General features: G+C 43.5%; 1 protein-coding gene across 2 annotated transcripts; it reads left to right on the top strand.

Moving 5' to 3' along the window:
• Positions 1-1,739: 1,739 nt before the first annotated feature.
• Positions 1,740-16,898, top strand: LOC140498938 (uncharacterized). Of its 2 annotated transcripts, XM_072599738.1 has the most exons (6): positions 4,422-4,515; positions 7,036-7,222; positions 7,313-7,425; positions 9,035-9,161; positions 9,662-9,757; positions 13,032-16,898. In XM_072599738.1, exons 4-6 carry the CDS (start codon positions 9,128-9,130, stop codon positions 15,197-15,199), a joined length of 2,298 nt encoding a protein of 765 aa, XP_072455839.1. In that variant the 5' UTR covers positions 4,422-4,515; positions 7,036-7,222; positions 7,313-7,425; positions 9,035-9,127; the 3' UTR covers positions 15,200-16,898. The 2 variants fall into 2 exon arrangements, with proteins under 2 accessions (XP_072455837.1, XP_072455839.1); XM_072599736.1 differs by lacking the exons at positions 7,036-7,222; positions 7,313-7,425 and adding an exon at positions 1,740-1,917.
• Positions 16,899-17,185: the final 287 nt, after the last annotated feature.

The following is a 17,185-nucleotide window of genomic DNA, read 5'->3' as shown; positions in this document are numbered from 1 at the left end:
CAGGTAAGGCTAAAAAGTACATGGGAACAATGTAAGGAGAAGTGGTGGTGGCAGGGGGATGGAAAATGTTGTTTGCTTAGTCAATCAGAAATTTTTTATCCCTGCATTTGGCAAAGGAAGAGATATCCATTTACCAGTGGTAGGGAATAAACAATGCCCTTTGACTGGGGCTCACACCCTCAAGACTTACGTAAATGGTGTGTCACTTGTCTACCATCTAGCTTCCCTGGCTTTCTTCATATCCCATCTTCTACAGAAAACCTGTTTTAATACCCCTTAATTCTAGTGCCTTTCCTCTCTTGACTATTTCCAATTTGTCTTGTGTATGACTCACTTGTACCTAATTATACATATGTTGTCTTCCCCAATTAGACAATGTGCTTTTTCAGAGCGGGGACTGTCTTTTGACCTTCTTTGAATCCTCAGTTAATTTTTCCTTTCCTTTCCTTTCCTTTCCTTTCCTTTCCTTTCCTTTCCTTTCCTTTCCTTTCCTTTCCTTTCCTTTCCTTTCCTTTCCTTCCCTTCCCTTCCCTTCCCTTTTCCAGTGCATCCTGGGTCATCTCCAGTCACCCTGATGAATATCTGGTCCCTGGATTCAGATGGCTCTGGAGAAGAAGTGAGGCTGTTGACCTGCACAGCCCTCCCTCACTCAAAACAAAGTCAAGTGCAAGTCATGTCATTATTTCTCTGATGCCATGCTCTTCTTTGGCAACGAAGGACAAACACAACTTAGTATAGAGTCTGGCACATGTTGTAGTTCAGCTGTTTCAGTCATAGTCATTCTCTGTGACCCCCTCTGGGGTTTTCTTGGCACAGATACTGCAGTGCTTTGTCATTTCCTTCTTCAGCCCATTTTACAGGTGGTGAACTAAGTCAGAGTAAAGTGACTTGCCAGGGTCACACAGCTAATAAGTGTCTGAGGCCAGATCGAAACTCAAGATGAGTCTTCCTGATTCCCAGCCCCGTGCTCTATCCAGTTGGTCACCTAGCTGCCCATCCAGTACATATCAGGTGCTTAATAAAAATAAAACACATAGGTATATGTTGAGTGGGATAGACTTAGTGAAGACTCCTCAGATTGTAATTCTTCTCCCAGGGGTGAGGTAAGGCCTAAAGGCTCAAGGTTACAATATTTTTAGACTAGAATAGGTCCATATAAGGATATAAAACCGTGTAGTGTATTAGCGTCTCAATGATTGGACAAAACTTACATAATTCCTTGATGTCTTCATTTCAAAAGGGATTGGTTAGATTTCGTGTCTAGAATGTAAGACCATATTCTCAGCTAATGAGGATAATGGTCAGTGGGGGGAGGAGGGACTTGCATTAGGGTCTATATAAATCGCTGTCCTGTTCTTTGTCTTCGGCTTTCCTACTCCTACAGGTTGGCCCCGCTTCTCGAGAATCGAATAAATCTCTTTTCTGTCATCACTTGGAGAGGCCTCTGAGTAACTGATTTATGTAGGGACCCGAGCCATCCCACACAGTGTGTACATATATATACACACACACATACATATATACATACATATGTCACATACGTGTACATGGATTTAAACATATGTGTATATTTATGCGTGTATGTATGTGTGCACGTAAACGTGTTCGTGAAGGTCAGGAACACCCTGGGGCCGTTTCCCAGTCCTCCAGAACACCTGTTTTCTAGACCTTGGGCAGGCAAAGTGGTTTTCTTGAGCATGCGCACAACCTGCGGGCTGCCGAACTACGTTTCCCAGAAGGCTGTGCGGACACGGAGGCGAGAGAGATTCGTGACTCGTGTTTCCCCCCTCTCCCGGAAATCAAGCTCCAAGGCTTTCCCTGGCTCTACCGTCCTCCCCTTGTTCGCAGTCGGCTGGAATCAGCTCAGGCACAGAGACGTGAGGCCAGGATTGCCTTGTATCGAAAATGGAAACGGAGGTAGGGCCAATGGGCAGCGGGGATGGGGACGAAGCCTCCCACGCCATGTTCCTCAGCCACCTTCCCTCCAGAGGGGGCCTAAGGAGAAACTGGGCCTTCTGCCTGCGCAGGCGCAGCCTCTCCCTTACTCTTCCCCCACCTTTGCACGCGATTACTTTGGCGCAGGCGCACTCTCCCGTGCGGGCCTCTTGGGTCTGCCTTCGCGCACGCGCAGTCAGCCCCCTGTGCCCTCCTCTGGCCAGCCCCGCCTCCTTCAGGTGGTGAACTTTCATTTTGGACCCTCTAAATGAGACCTTACCTTTATCCCTGCCCCGTGGTTCCCCCGTGTGTGTTTTATCTTCGTGGAACGCCTCCTCCCTTCCATTAGCCCCCCAGTTTCTGTCCCCCCCTTTTCCCCTCCCCACTCCCTGCCTCCCAGTCCCCCCTCTGACCTCTCTGTACTATCTCCCTTCTCCTTCCTCTCCTGTGATCTCCTGCGCGGCCACGGGGATGCCCGCGCTCCTCCGCCCCCAGCGCCCCCCCTCCGCCCCCTCCTCCGCCCCCCTCCCCCCCTCCTCCCTCTCCGCCCCCCTCCCCCCCTCCGCCCCCCTCCTCCGCCCCCCTCCTCCCTCTCCGCCCCCCTCCGCCGCCCCCCTCTTCCCTCTCTGCCCCCCTGCTCCTTTGCCTCCTTCTCTGTCCCCTCCGCCCCCCTCCCTCTCCGCCCCCCTCCTCCCTCTCCGCCCCCCTCCTCCACCCCCCTCTTCCCTCTCTGCCCCCCTGCTCCTTTGCCTCCTTCTCTGTCCCCTCCGCCCCCCTCCCCCCCAACCCCCTCCGCCCCCTCCTCCGCCCCCCTCCTCCCTCCTCCCTCTCCGCCCCCCTCCTCCCTCTCCGCCCCCCTCCTCCCTCTCCGCCCCCCTCCTCCTTTGCCTCCTCCTCTGTCCCCTCCCCCTCCTCCCTTGTCTCCCTGTTGCCCCTGCAGCCCCCGCCCGCGCTCGGACCCTGCTTTAGCACAGCTTCCCCCCTCTCTGGGGCTCCGTCCTTATTTCCACGCCGAGGTCATGCCTTGTCCCCCTCCGTGGGCCAGCTGCTGCTGCGGGGCGCCCACCGCCTTCCAGGCGTCCTTGTCTTTTCGGTCCTTTCCCCCAAGCCCCCTTAATGCTGATCCAATCAGCATGCATTTATTAGACACCTGCTTTGTGTAAACACTGTATAAAGTTTTTGGGGTACAGAGACAAAAATGAAACAGCCATCCAAAATGGATCTAAAGTACTGTTTTATGTTGAGAGGGCAGGCACCAGGGCTCGGCTGTTGGGGGATCAGGAACACCTTCCGAGCGTAGTGACACTTGGCTCTAACCTGATAGGAAGTCAGGGATTCTCTGAGAGGGAGGTGAAGGAGAGCAGAGGAGAGCCTCAGGGAATGGCCTCGTACAGAGACAGGGTAGGGCTGACAGGTGGTCCTAAATGAGGAGCCCTAAGCAGGCCAATTCAGCTTGCCCACAAGTGTTTGTGATGGGAAATGTGTGATAAGTCTGGAAAGGCAGCCTGGAGGAAGATGGTGAAGGGCTGTAGATGCCAGACAGAGGAATTTACCTAATTCTAGAGATGATAGGGAGCTCCAGGAGCCTTAGAATGATCACTGTGGCAGCCATGGACAAGACAGGTTAGAGAGAGGAGAGATGTGCAGCAAGTCATCAGTAAGCGTTTATTAAATGCCTCCTGTGTGCTAGGCACTGTGCTAAATGTTGGAGATCCAAAGAAAGGCCAAATAAACCCACTTCCTGCTTTCAAGGAGCTGTCGGTCTATTCGGAAGAACAACATGCAGACAATTGTGAAGTATAATAATTTCAAGATAATTTCAAGATAATCACCTGAGTGAGGCCCTAGCATTAAGGGGATGGAGAAAGGCTTCTTGTAGAAGATGGGAAGTTAATTGAGCCTTCAAGTAAGCCCGGGAAGCCAGGAGGTAGAAAGGAGAGAGAAAAATCCAGGCATGGGGGACAGCTAGTGAAAACGCCCAGGTGGCAGATGAAGAGTTGGGTTTGAGGAGCAGCATGGAGGCCAGCATCCCTAGAAGGCAGAGTATGTGGAAGGCAGTAAGGTGGAAGGAGGTGGAGCTAGTCATGAAGGCTTGGAATGCCCACTGGAGGATTCTCTGATTGATCCTGGAGGCAGCAGGGAGTGATTGGAGTTTACTCAGTAGGTGGGTCATTTGATCAGACCTGCCCTTCCCCACAGACAGAGACCAGTTATTCTGTTGCAAGGTAGGAGGCAATGAAGGCCTAAACTGGAGGAGTAACTTGGAGGGTTGTTAAGGATTCTTTGGAATTACTTGAGTAAGACTTGACAGCTGCTGGGATGTGTGAGATGAGGGGGAGTGAAGGGCAAGGATGACAGAGGTGGTGAACTTCCATGACAGGAAGCCTGAGGGAGGTGGGGCATATGGAAGCAGAGAAGCCAGGACTCTAGAGGCCAAAAGAAGGGCCTGGGCTGCACCTGCTCATGGTTTCCTTTCTTTCCTCCAGCTCTGATCTCTGAGGACTCTGCCTTTCCCCACTTGGTGAGGGCATTGAGTAGAGGAGAATGGTTCCAGTCCTCCTGCCCACCAGCAGTCCCCAGGTATGTGAGGGTAACATCTTCTTCGCAAGATTATCAACCTGTTTCTTTTTGATGCTGGGTAATCCCAGATGCAATCTTACTGCATTTCATTTCTTGCACAAAAAAAGTTTTCCATTACATTGACCTTGAGAAACATCATCCAGAATGAGCATAACTCTCCACAAAGAAGACCAGAAAACAAGGTATTCTTTGCAGCTGTGAGACTTTCTCTGTACAGCTTACTTTTTGATGTATATATTCAATCTAGCATGGTAGTGCCCAGTTTGCCCTGCTTGTCTGGGTCTCCTTCTAAAGTCCCTTCTTTCTCTCCTTTTATTTCTCTTTATTGGCACTTTTTGGGTCCATTTTTTTTATTGTTTTAAAGACTTTTTGCTGATGCTTTGGGCTTTTTTTCCACAACCACCATTACTTGCCAGTACCATCCCTTATTTCCCCTTCTTTTGCCACTACACTTAGCTAATGAACTGGAAAATAGTATGGCAGAAATTGGGCATAGACCAACATCTTACACTGTATACAAAAATAAAGCTCAGATGAGTACATTTGGATAGAAAGGCTGATACTATAAGCAAATTAGGAGAGCAAGGAATAGTTTACCTATTGGATTTATGGATAACAGGGGAATTTATGACCAAACAGGAGAAAGAGAACATTATAAAATGCTAAGTGGATCATTTTGATTACATTAAATTGAAAAGTTTTTGCATAAAGAAATCCTATGCAACCAAGATTAGGAGGGAAGCAGAAAGCTGGGAAAGAATTTTTATAACTGATGTCTAAAATATGTACAGGACTGAGTCAAATTTATAAGAATATAAGTCATTCGTCAATTGATAAATGGTCAAAGGATATGAATAGGCAGTTTTCTAAGAAAGAAATTAAAGCTATCTATAGTCATATGAAAAAATACTCTAATTCACTATTGATTAGAGAAATGCAAGTCAAAACAACTCCTGGGCACTACATCAGATTGGCTAACTTGGCAAAACAGGAATATTATAAATACTTGAGATGTGGGAAAATTGGAACACTGGTATGTGTTGTTGGTGGAGCTGTGAACTGATCCAATCATTCTAGAGAACAATTTTGAACTATGCCCAAAGGGCTACAAAAATCTGCATACCTGTTGACCCAGCAATACCACTTTTAGGGCTATATGCCAATGGGTTCATAAAAATGGGAAAAGGATCTACATGTACAAAAATATTTATGGCAGTTTTTTTGTGGTGACCAAGAACTGAAAATTGAGAGGATACCCATCAATTGGGGAATGGCAAAACAAGTTGTGGAATACTATTATGCTATAAGAAACGATGAGCAGACGGACTTCAGAAAATCCTAAAAAGACTTATGTGAACTGATGATGAGTGAAGTGAATAGAAGCAGGAGAACTTTGTTCACAGTAACAGCCACGTGGTGTGATGACTGACTGATAGACTTATGTCTTCTCAGCAATGCAGGGACCTAAAACAACTCCAAAAGACTCACAGTGGAAAATTCATCCACATCCAGAGAAAGAACTCTGGAGTTTGAAAGCAAATGGAAGCATGCTATTTTCTCTCTTTTCTGTTTTGTTTTGTTTTTTCTTTCTCGTGGTACCATTTGTTCTGATTCTTCTATACAACATGACTAATGTGAAAATATGTTTAATAAGAATGTATATGTAGAGCCTATATCACATTGCATGCCATTTTGGGGAGTAGAGAGGGGAGGGAGGTAGAGAAAATTTAAAACTTAGGGAAGTGAATTTAAAAACTAAAAAGAAATTAATTTTAAAAAATAAAATAATGGTAAATTAAGTAATCCCATAGCTGAGAAATAAGGGAGCTTTGACCTTCTCTGACACATCCAGTGTAGGCATCCCATCCACGGCTTAACACTTCTTTTGAAGGAATAGAGAGTGTGGTGTTATTCTTAATCCTTTGGCATCCAGGTCTGTCACTGCATCCCTTCGAATTCCTCTGAGGTCTTTAAGGATTGCTTTTCTCAATCTCATTAGGGTAATTGTGTCCATTATTCTGCACTCTTCTCTCTGGATGACTTCATACAAGGCGGAATTTAAACTCAGGTCTTCTTAACACCAAGTCCAACATCCACTCTACTGAATTCCAGCATAGCCAGAAACAACCCTCCAGTCTTTGAAGACCTGTTATGAGAGGGAATCCACTATCACCTTCCAAGGGTCAACCATCCTACTTCAGAATGTCCCTAGTTGTGAGGAAATTTTTCCCTATATCCAGCCTACCTTTGCCCCTTTGCTGTTCATGCCTCCTGCTTCTGACCCCTTAAATATTTCAGGTCAGCTCTCACGCCCTTCCTGAGCCTTCTCCAGAATTCCAGTACTGTTGTAAGAACCTAGCTCTGCAGCTGGAAGGGGCCCTTAGAGGCCACAGAGGCCAACCCTCTCATCTTGTAGATGAGGGAGATTTAGGGACTTGGCCAAGATTGTGCAAAGGGTGATTGTCAGAGGCAGGATTTAGGCCCAGGTTGTGTGATTGAAGAGCCACTGTTCTTTCCTAGATACTGCCATACTGGCCAGTTCCTCTCACTGATCCTCGTATGACATGGATTCAAGGTCCACCACCAAGCTGGCTTTCCTCCTTCTGGATCTTCATTGAATCTAGATGGAGAGTTGTCGTTTGACTTATGAGGAATCTGAGACACTTCTAGGAGAAATGTGACCTTGGTAGCAATGGTGTGAACCCAGGTCTGTTGACTCTCAGTCTAGTATTGTATCTATGTCTGCTAGATTATTTTCGGTCTGTTCTTTAACCAGTCCTCCTCCTTCTTTTACTAGGGAAGTCTGTCTCTTGGATGACTTGGATGACCCCGATGACTATGTCAATCCCCTCATTCCAGTGTGTCATGGTTTCTGATGCACAGCTTTGTATTTAAAGCCTTCCCAGCTGAGTGAGTCCCACTTCCATCGTTTGATTGCTTCCTACTCTCCTACACACCTTCTACATTCCAGCCCAGCTGATGTACTGACGTTTCTCAGAACTGATCTACTTCCTCTGTGCCTTGACCAACACTTGTCCTGTGCTTAGAATGCACTTTACTGCTATCCTTCTCCAGACCTCACCTCTTTAGACTGAGTCTTTCATTGCTCAGTTCCTCTCAGTCTTGGAGCTCTGTCCTTGGTCGTGCATTTGCTGATTAGTGAGGGAATGTGAATTCACTGAACCCTACTCTCTAGCTGACTCCATACCATCTAGCAATCCACCCGAACACTTTGACCTACTCAGGCATTTTGCCATCCCACCCTCCTACCTCACCCCTTCCCTGCACACTTTGGACCTGACCTCCAGAGACCATTCTTCCTTTTCTGTGTCTCCTCGCCTCCATTTAAACCCCACATAGACCTCTGCTGATTCATGAATGAAAGTCACACACTCACTGTAGCTAGTCCCCAAGCCATATCTGACCTCCCATCTCACCAGGGAAGGAGCACCTACCCAAGCCTCTTACTTGCCACCATGCCTGATTAACCCCCAAAACTCCCTTTGACAGCCAACCTTTCATGTCCCCCCTACCCCTACCCCCATATTGTCTCCCTATTAAAGCATTAACTCCTTGAAGGTTAGGGCCTTTTTGCTGTTCTTTGTATTCCCAGTGTATAGCACAGGGCCTGGCATGGGCAAGTCTCATCAGTGCTAATTTATCCATTAAATCTTTTGGCATCCTTCAGAGTTCAGGTCACCTACTGCCTCCCCTGCTGAGGCATTTCACATTCCTTTGACCATTGATGCATGCAGTCTTCAAACAGTCTTTCACTTACTTCCCTGTGTACACCTTGAACTTCTTTCTGCTGCAGTTAAAATCACAGGCCTTTGATCGTTGAATTTAAGTGTTTGTGGTTTTGGACAGGAGTCACTTAATAAAGGTCTACTGAATTAAAAGAAGCAATGAAAATTTCTAGTTTGGACAGTTGTCATATTGGTGATGCAGCTGGTTGAGACACCTGATTGACACTGGCCCTGCTGTAGCCCAGAATTCCTAAATTCAAGGGATCTTCCTGTTTTTATCTCTCCAGGAGCAGGAATCACACCACACTTGACTAGTTTGCCTTTTTCATAAACCACTTTTTAGATAGATACTTGTAGGTACAAAGTGAAAGGTATCTAAAAGAAGGCAGACACAGGGCTGAGTGGACCTGCAGATGTGGAACTCTGGAAAAAGGAAAGGAGCTGTCATCTAGCATTTGAAGGGCCAGTGTTTAGAAACAGGAGTACTGGGGGGACATTGCCAAGAGGTAGATTTAGGTTCAGTGTAAGGAAAAAATTCCTACGTGTTAAAGCTGTTCTAATGTGTTCCCCATCACTGAAGGGTTTCAGGCTGAGGTTGCCTTTTCCACCTGTTGAGGAAGTGGTGGCTGGAATCATTTTTCAAGTGTGAATTAGACTGGCCTCTGAGGACCCTTTTCTTTCTTAGGTTTTGTGATTCCGTGAAAACTAACTGGCATCTTGGGTCCATGTTGGGAAGGGGACCTGGAGATGCAGAAATATAATTGGTGTTCTAGGAATCAGTGACCTTTGAGGATGTGGCTGTGGACTTCACCCTGGAGGAGTGGGGACACCTGCACCCTTCTCAGAAGGAGCTGTACAAGGACGTGATGCTGGAGAACTACTGCAACCTGGTCTGGCTGGGTGAGGACGGCTTCCCTTGGTAACTCAGATTCTTTTTACTGGAGAAGTTTTCCTTCCGTAGTAAATGCTGTGCCTTCTCTCCCGTGTTTGCCAGTTATTCTTTCTTCTGAAGAGGCTCTAGGTTGCTCATCCTTTTATGGCCTTGTGGCATTTCTGGTATTTGTGGCATATCTGCCTGTGTCTAGGAGAAAGACATTGGCAGGTTCATTGGACCTTGACGTTCTTTCTCTGTTGTACTTTTTCCCCACAAGTGTGAGATTCTTCCCTAAAGTTCCAGTTTAGAGACTGGAGGCATGAAAGTTTCTTGGTGGGTCCTTTCTGGGCCAGGTTCACTCCTTAATGCATTCTCCCATACTTTGTAGGGGCCCAGGACAAGGCATCCTTTAGAAATTCTTTGCCTTTCTCTTTACGCCTTCCTGGCATTTCCATTTTTCCCTGAGAGATGGCTCACATTTTGAGCTGGCTTGCTGAATCAGCACCTTTGCATTTACAATGTGCAGGACTAACAGTTTCCAAACCAGATGTGATTGACCAGTTGGAGCGAGGGGAAGTGGTCTGGCTGTCAGAGGGAGATGGCCCAAGAAGCACCTGTCCAGGTGAGTCATCCCCAGCAACATCACAGCTTTTTGTTTGGAGAAGGGACTTTGACAGCCTTGGGCAGGGATGTCTCAAGGCTCCAGAGGCCCCTGTGGAGCAGAGCTGAGGCTGTCTGGGGTGAGTTGCTTCCAGGAGCCTCATCTGCTCCACCAAGCACTCTCCATGTATCTCTCCTGTATGTTTGTCCCTCCAGTCTCAGAGGAGGGGGTCAAGAGAGGAGGGTGCTCTCTTTCCCCATTTCAGTACCTTGCCTGATCCTCATGGGCCCTTCTCCTGCTTCTCCTCTCATGAACATTGCCTTTCTCTGTTGTTACGTCAGTGGTATCTGGAACAAAATCAGGACAAGACACAGCCCACTTGTCACATCCCTTTTGGATTGCTTTTATTGTTGTTCAGTCATGTGCGAATCTCCATGACTCCCTTTGGGCTTTTCTTGGCAGAGATAGTGGAGTGATTTGCCATTTCCTTCTCCAGCTCAGTTTGCAGATGAGGAAACTGAGGCTAACAAGATTAATTGGCTTGCCCAGAGTCATTCATCTAGTAAGTGTCTGAGGCTGGATTTGAACTCAGAAAGATTAATCGTCCTGACTCTGGGCCCGGAGTTCTATCCATGTGAGCCACCTGCTTTTTATTACATGTTTTTTTAGGCTTGTCTTCCTCCTATCATTTTTTTTTTTTTGTTATTCATTGTTGCTTGTTTTATTTGGGTGTGTTTGTTTTTGAAGAAAATGATTAGTCACTGTTTCAAGAATTGTATTTGTGGAAACTCCCCAAAATTGGAATAGTTGATTGATTCAAGATATTGAAAACAGGTTGGGTCAGAAATTATCTTTGCCTTGTGAAACATGGCTTCTTATGCTTTTGTTTCTGATATCCATCCCTCAGCTGATGTAAACCTTGTGAGTCTGTTTTTAAAACCACACTAGGAGACATTTTCATGGGTGACAGCCATCAAAATTTAGTCATAGCAGAGAAAAATTTTAGAAAGCTGATTAGGATTCTTCTGGGGAAATTAGTGTGAAATAAAGGAACTTCTAGAAGCTTTGTTACTATTTCATCCAGCAGGATATTCCCCTTCCTAAATTGGGAGTTGTAATCCATGGCTATAGGGGTTTGAGCTGAAATATAAGTGCTGGTGCTTTTGGACTGTTGGCTGAATAACCAAAGATCCATATGAATACCCTGATCATTTAGGGTGTGATTCCTCTTTGCTTTTCACCTTACCCTCATGGCAACAGGTCCATATCTTCCTAAGACACTTGTTCTCAGAATAAAGACTTCAGAAATGGGGCTTCATTCATTGCAGCCCCACTTGGTATTATAATAATGTAATACTCTGAAAGGATGGTTAAGCTTAAAGCAATCTCAGTTCCAAGCAGTTATTGAATGTAGTGTCCATTTCCAAACACTTTGGGTTCATCACTTGGATAATTCCTTCACAGAAAAATCCTTTCTGCTGAATAGATTTTGGAGCTGAAAGAAGCCTCTGGTGCACTTCAACCAAGTGTAGGACATTGAGCTTCTACTGCATTTGACATTGCAAAATTTATGAACTTTTGTCTCCTTTCCTGGTTCCTCAGGGAGGGTTGATCAACAATGCCTAAATACTCAGAGATGGAGACATCTCGCCACTCTGGGGAAACAGGATCGTTGGAATTCAGTGCAAGTCCAATTCCCCAAGTCAAAGAAGTGGGAGCGCACGTCTCAGTCTGAAATGTTTTCTTCTTTTTGCTTATCTTTTAAAAAGTGGGCTAGATATGTGAACGGGCGTTTAATTTTCGTCCATCCCCCCTCTCTTTTCCTTCTCAAAGCCTGTGCTCCCCTCGGACTCCAAACGGTTTCCTCTGGCTATTTTCGCCAGGAATGGGTGGTCTGAACCACTTTGGCATGGACTTCGGGGGGGACTTCGGGGCGAGCACAACGAAGATACGACTGAAGTTGGCTTCCACCACCTGTCTCGCCTCTCTAGGTTTTGGTACCTTTGTAAAAGGGGGCTGGAGGCCTCTGCGTCGGGGGGCCCCTTCTGCGGGACAGTGTGCCCTCCCTTGACGAGCCGTCTCCCCCTCCGCTCGCGGGTTCCCTCCTATCATTTTGTAAAAATAAATTTATTGAGAGTTTTCTTTTTCTTCTGTTCCTTTTAATGGTTCCCCATCTTTATTTAAATTATTAAATTTTAGTTCTGAAGAACCAAAACTTGTATAACTCCACCCATATCTTTGTGGTTGGGAGGTTGATGAAGGGAGAAGGGATGTGTCCTGTAGCCTTTTCACTCTGTCTGAGAGATGAGCATATTTATGTTTGGGTTCAGATTAAGAGGTGAGAAAAGCAGCTCACTGTACTTGCTAGACTTAAGCAGCACTGTTGATCCCTTTGGGACACATTTGTGTAATAAGTGAAATAGTCTTTTCCAAACCTTGTAGCTTTTAAGGCAGATCTTCTGATTTGGGACAACTATTTGTCAAAATACTTTGTGTACGTGTTGAAAGTGGTTTCCTATATCTTCTGCTTATTTCTTCTAGTTCTGTCATTTAGTGTTATGCAGAATTGGTTAATCCACTAGTATGCAAAACAGAAAGGGCCCAAATGTGAATTCAGAAGACCAGGGTTTGACTCTTGGGGTAGATTTGCCTTTTACAGATTGACCCTGAGAAAATAGCCTGTAGAGTCAAGAAAGCATTTGTTATGCATCTCCTCTGTGCCTGGTATTGTGCCAAGCTTTGTATCAGGGACTTGCAGATAGGATGCAAAGAGCATCTCTTGGCATGAATCTGCCTCTCTCTCCCAAGAGCTTACATGTTTTAAGATGAAACAGTTAACAGTAATTGGGAGATATATATATGTGTGTGTGTGTGTGTGTGTGTGTGTGTGTGTATGTATATGTATGTGTATATATGTATATATGTGTGTGTATATATATGTGTGTGTATATATGTATATGTATATGTGTATATGTGTGTGTGTGTGTGTATATATATATGTGTGTGTGTGTGTATAGCACCATGAAAGGCTTCATGTAGGAAGTCACCCTTGAGTTGAATTTCAGATGAAATCAGAATTTTGAAGAGGCAGAGGGGAGGAAGGACTACAAGTGACATAGGGGGATAGCCTTTGGAGGTCACTTTATCTAGACCATAGTGTCTCTGAAGGGGAGCAATGTGTAATTGGTCTGGAAAGATAGATGAGAACAATATATTTGATGGAGGAGAGGGAGCTTGGGCGAAGTATAAAGCACGGGCAACAAGGGATGTTTACACTTTAAAAAATTTCTTTCAGACTGGGGCTCTAGGCCTGAAACCAGGGAATCCACTCCAAAGATTGGCCTCTCCATGAAAGAGCCATTCCAAGAAAGAATGCACATGGGGAGTCACCATGTCTCCAAGTTTGGCAAAACCAGGGAATGTTGTGCTTTATTAGAAAAACGACACAGTGGTGAAGAGAAACTTTTTGGACATATGCAGTTTTTTCAAATGAAGACTTCCAATCATGTTAGAGAACACGCATATAAAAAATATAATGGAGGCTTCTGCCAAGGAACAATCCTTTTCCCACAACGTAAGATATCTCTGGGAAGGAATCTTCATCAGTCTGATACAGAGCAAAAGAGAGCCAGATTATATTCATACCTGAATAAACAGAAGAGAATTTCTTTTAAGAAGGTACTTTCTAGGTATAATGAACGTGAGAAATTGTTTAGTTTTGACTCAGACTTTAATGAAAATCACAGTCAACATAGGGAAAAAGAAGCACATTCAGGGAATGAATGTGATCAGATTTTGTCCAGTAGCATAAACATTTCTCAGAATGAGAGTATTCATATTGTAGAAAAATATTATGAACGTAACAAATGTAGTAAAGCTTTTAGTCAGAAGACAGGACTTATCCAACATCAGAGAATTCATGCATGTAATGAGTCCAAAAAGGCCTATCCACAGAAAACTGACATTACTGTCCATAATGGTATTCATACTGGAGAAAAAGCTTATGAAAGTAATGAATGTGAAAAGGCCTTCAGACTAAAGAGAACATTTACTGACAATCAGAATATTCATAAGAGCAAGAAACCTTATGAATGTAATGAGTGTGGGAAGGCCTTCAGTCAGAAGGCAGGACTGAATGGACATCAGAACATTCATACTGGAAAGAATACTTATAAGTGTAATGAATGTGGAAAGAGCTTTAGTCAGAAGTCAGGCCTTGTATATCATCTGAGAATTCATACTGGAGAGAAACTCTTTGAATGTAATGAATGTGGGAAAGTATTCCACAAGAAGAGAACACTTACTGAACATCAAAATATTCATACTGGAAAGAAACCTTATGAATGTAATGAATGTGGTAAGGCCTTCAGTCACAAGGCAGGACTTACCTGTCATGAGAAAATTCATACTGGAGAGAAACCATACAAATGTGATACATGTGGTAAGGCTTTTAGCAGGAAATCTGTTTTTACTGACCATCAGAAAAGTCATACTGGAGAGAAACCTTATCTGTGTAATGAATGTGGAAAAGCCTTTGCCAGGAGCACAATCCTTACTCAGCATCAAAAAATTCATACTGGAGAGAAACCTTACAAATGTAATGAATGTGGGAAAGCCTTTAGTCAGAAAATTGGACTTATCTACCATCAGAATATTCATACTGGAGAGAAACCTTATGAATGTAAAAATTGTGGTAAAGCCTTCAGTCAGAAGACAGGACTTACAAGACATCAGAAAATTCATACTGGAGAGAAACCCTATAAATGCAATGAATGTGGGAAGGCTTTCAATCAGAAGAGAACACTTACTGAACATCAAAATATTCATACTGGAGAGAAACCTTATGAATGTAATGAATGTGGGAAGGCTTTCAATCAGAAGAATGCACTAACTGAACATCAGAATATTCATACTGGAGAGAAACCTTATGAATGTAAAGACTGTGGGAAAGCCTTCAGTCAGAAGAGAACACTTATTGAACATCAGAATATTCATACTGGAGAGAAACCTTATAAATGTAGTGAATGTGGGAAAGCCTTTGGTCAGAAGACAGGACTTAGTAAGCATCAGAAATGTCATAGTGGAGAGAAACCATATCAGTGTAATCAGTGTGGGAAAGCCTTCACCAGGAGGGCAAGACTTACTCAACATCAGAAAATTCATACTGGAGAGAAACCATATGAATGTAACGAATGTGGGAAAGCTTTCAGAGAGAAGACAAGCCTTACTCAACATCAGAAAATTCATACTGGAGAAAAACCCTATCAGTGTAATCAGTGTGGTAAGGCTTTTAGCAGGAAGACAATTCTTACTGAACATCAGAAAACCCACAGGGGAAAGATTTCATCAGAATGTAGGAAGGATTTCAATTGGAAGACAACCTTTGAACATCAGAAATTTAATTTAGGAGAGAAACTTTTGGAATATAATGAAGGGCTTTTGGCAGGGAAGGCATATTATTAAATCTTATTCTATTAAATTATTAACTTATGTCTTATTTTATCTTAGAAACAGGAAGAAGAACCTAATAAATTTGGGGAAGTCATCCAGGGGAGCTTAGAACTTGCTCAAAATCACAATCTGTACTGGAGAGAAACTTAATAATTGCAGGAAAGCCTTTATTTGGAAGAAGATACTTATTGCACATTAGAAAATACTGGAGAGAAACCTTAATACTGTGATGAGGCACTTAGGTGGTAAAGTGTAGAAAAATACAAGATTTGGGGTCAGGAAGACCTGAGTTCCATTTCTGCCGTAGTAGCTTTGTGACTCTTGGCAAGTCATTTGACCTTTCTCAACTTTAGTTTCTCCAGTTTTAAATGAGGGATAATAGAAGGGTTGCTTTAAAAATCCAATGAAATATGTACATGGTTTTGTAAGCCTTAAAGCACTATCAATGCTAGCTTTACAGAAATGATTATAGGAAGGGTTTTGTGAAGGAGATATACTTAATGGAACATCAGAGAAGTCATAGAAGAGGAAACTTTTATACATATGATGTATTTTGGGTTTTCAACCACTAGAACTCAGAACTTATTGAATACTACAGATTTTATATCAAAGATAAAACTAATAAACATAATGCATGTGAAAAGACCTTCCAATAGGGCATCATACTCAAGTTTTAACATCAGAAATTTCATACTGGACAGAAATGCTATAATGGTTGCCAAGCCTTTTACTACAGAGAATGTATTAAAGTTTATCATTTAGGTCTTCCTTCACAGAAAAATTAAAAATGAGGGAGGACTTTTCTAGATGGCAGTTTGCTTATTCTGTGTCAGTAGATCAAACTGGAGAAAATGGTATGAATATTATTAACTTGAGGAGGTATTCCTTGAGAGCAAACAGGAAACATGCTGGAAAATAATATACTGGATATCATGGCTTCAAAATAAAAGAACATGGGTGATATTTTAGCCATTGAATGCACAGACAATTTAAAAAGGTAAACTGAAAGGAATTCTCTTTATACTGCCCAACTAGCACCTCATATCATCCATTTCTGGTAACTGTGCTTAAGAGGAGAAACTTGAAGTGTCAAAGCAGGAGCAGGAAACATTCCAGATGGAGGAATGTTATGTTAGGTGGCAAGGATATAGCCCCTACCCCACCCGCATCGTAGTTTACTAAAACTTTGCACATACTTTTATCATTTGTTTGCACAGGGTAGAATGAGGAGCAAGTTGCAAAGAGGTAAATAAAAACCTGATGTTAGGAAAAGACTCCTAACAATTAGAGCTGTCCAAAAGTACAATGAGTTGCCCTAAGGGAAGTAATTGGTCTCTCCTAACTGGACATCTTTCCCACGATGTAGCTAGGTGACTGCTTGTCCGATTTGTGGTGGTAGAGGCGGCACTGAATTTTACATGGGATCTGAATGAGGCGATTTCTGAAGTACTTTTTAAAAAATTCTGTTTGCTAAGGTTGTTTTATTTCCTCAGTAATATATTCATCAAGAGTGTGTTTGATGTGTCTAGTATTATTTTAAAAACATTTTTATTAAAACTTTGAGTTCTAAATTCTATACCTTCCTTCCCTCCCCCCATTCCTGAGATGGTAAGTGATCAGATATGGGTTATACATGTGCAATTATGTAACACATCCATATTAGTCATTTTGTACAGGAAGACTAATTAAAATAAAAAAAAATTGAAAGATAGCATTCTTTGGTCTGTGTTCAATCAACATCAGTTTTTCTCTGGAGGTGGATAATATACTTTGTCATTAGTCCTTTGGGATTGTTTTCGATTATTGTATTGCTGAGAAGAGCTTAAGTCATTTATAAATTTTCATTGAATGATAATACTGTTATTATGTACAGTGTTCTCCTGTTTCTTTTCACTTCACTATGCATCAGTTCATGTAACTGTTTCCAGGTGTTTCTGAAATCATCTGCTTGTCATTTCTTACAACACAGTAATATTCCATTACAATCATATAGGACAG

Source organism: Notamacropus eugenii, chromosome 4, assembly GCF_028372415.1.
Source record: "Notamacropus eugenii isolate mMacEug1 chromosome 4, mMacEug1.pri_v2, whole genome shotgun sequence".
NCBI classification, from domain to species: Eukaryota; Metazoa; Chordata; class Mammalia; order Diprotodontia; family Macropodidae; genus Notamacropus; species Notamacropus eugenii.
This window is presented reverse-complemented; position numbering and strand designations above follow the sequence as displayed.

Coding starts and splice junctions, on each gene's coding strand:
- LOC140498938 (XM_072599736.1), top strand. CDS start 4,480: ATGGTTCCAGTCCTCCTGCCCACCAGCAGTCCCCAG. Junction 4,516..9,034: donor TGCCCACCAGCAGTCCCCAG/GTATGTGAGGGT, acceptor TTGGTGTTCTAG/GAATCAGTGACCTTTGAGGA. Junction 9,758..13,031: donor CCCAAGAAGCACCTGTCCAG/GTGAGTCATCCC, acceptor AATTTCTTTCAG/ACTGGGGCTCTAGGCCTGAA.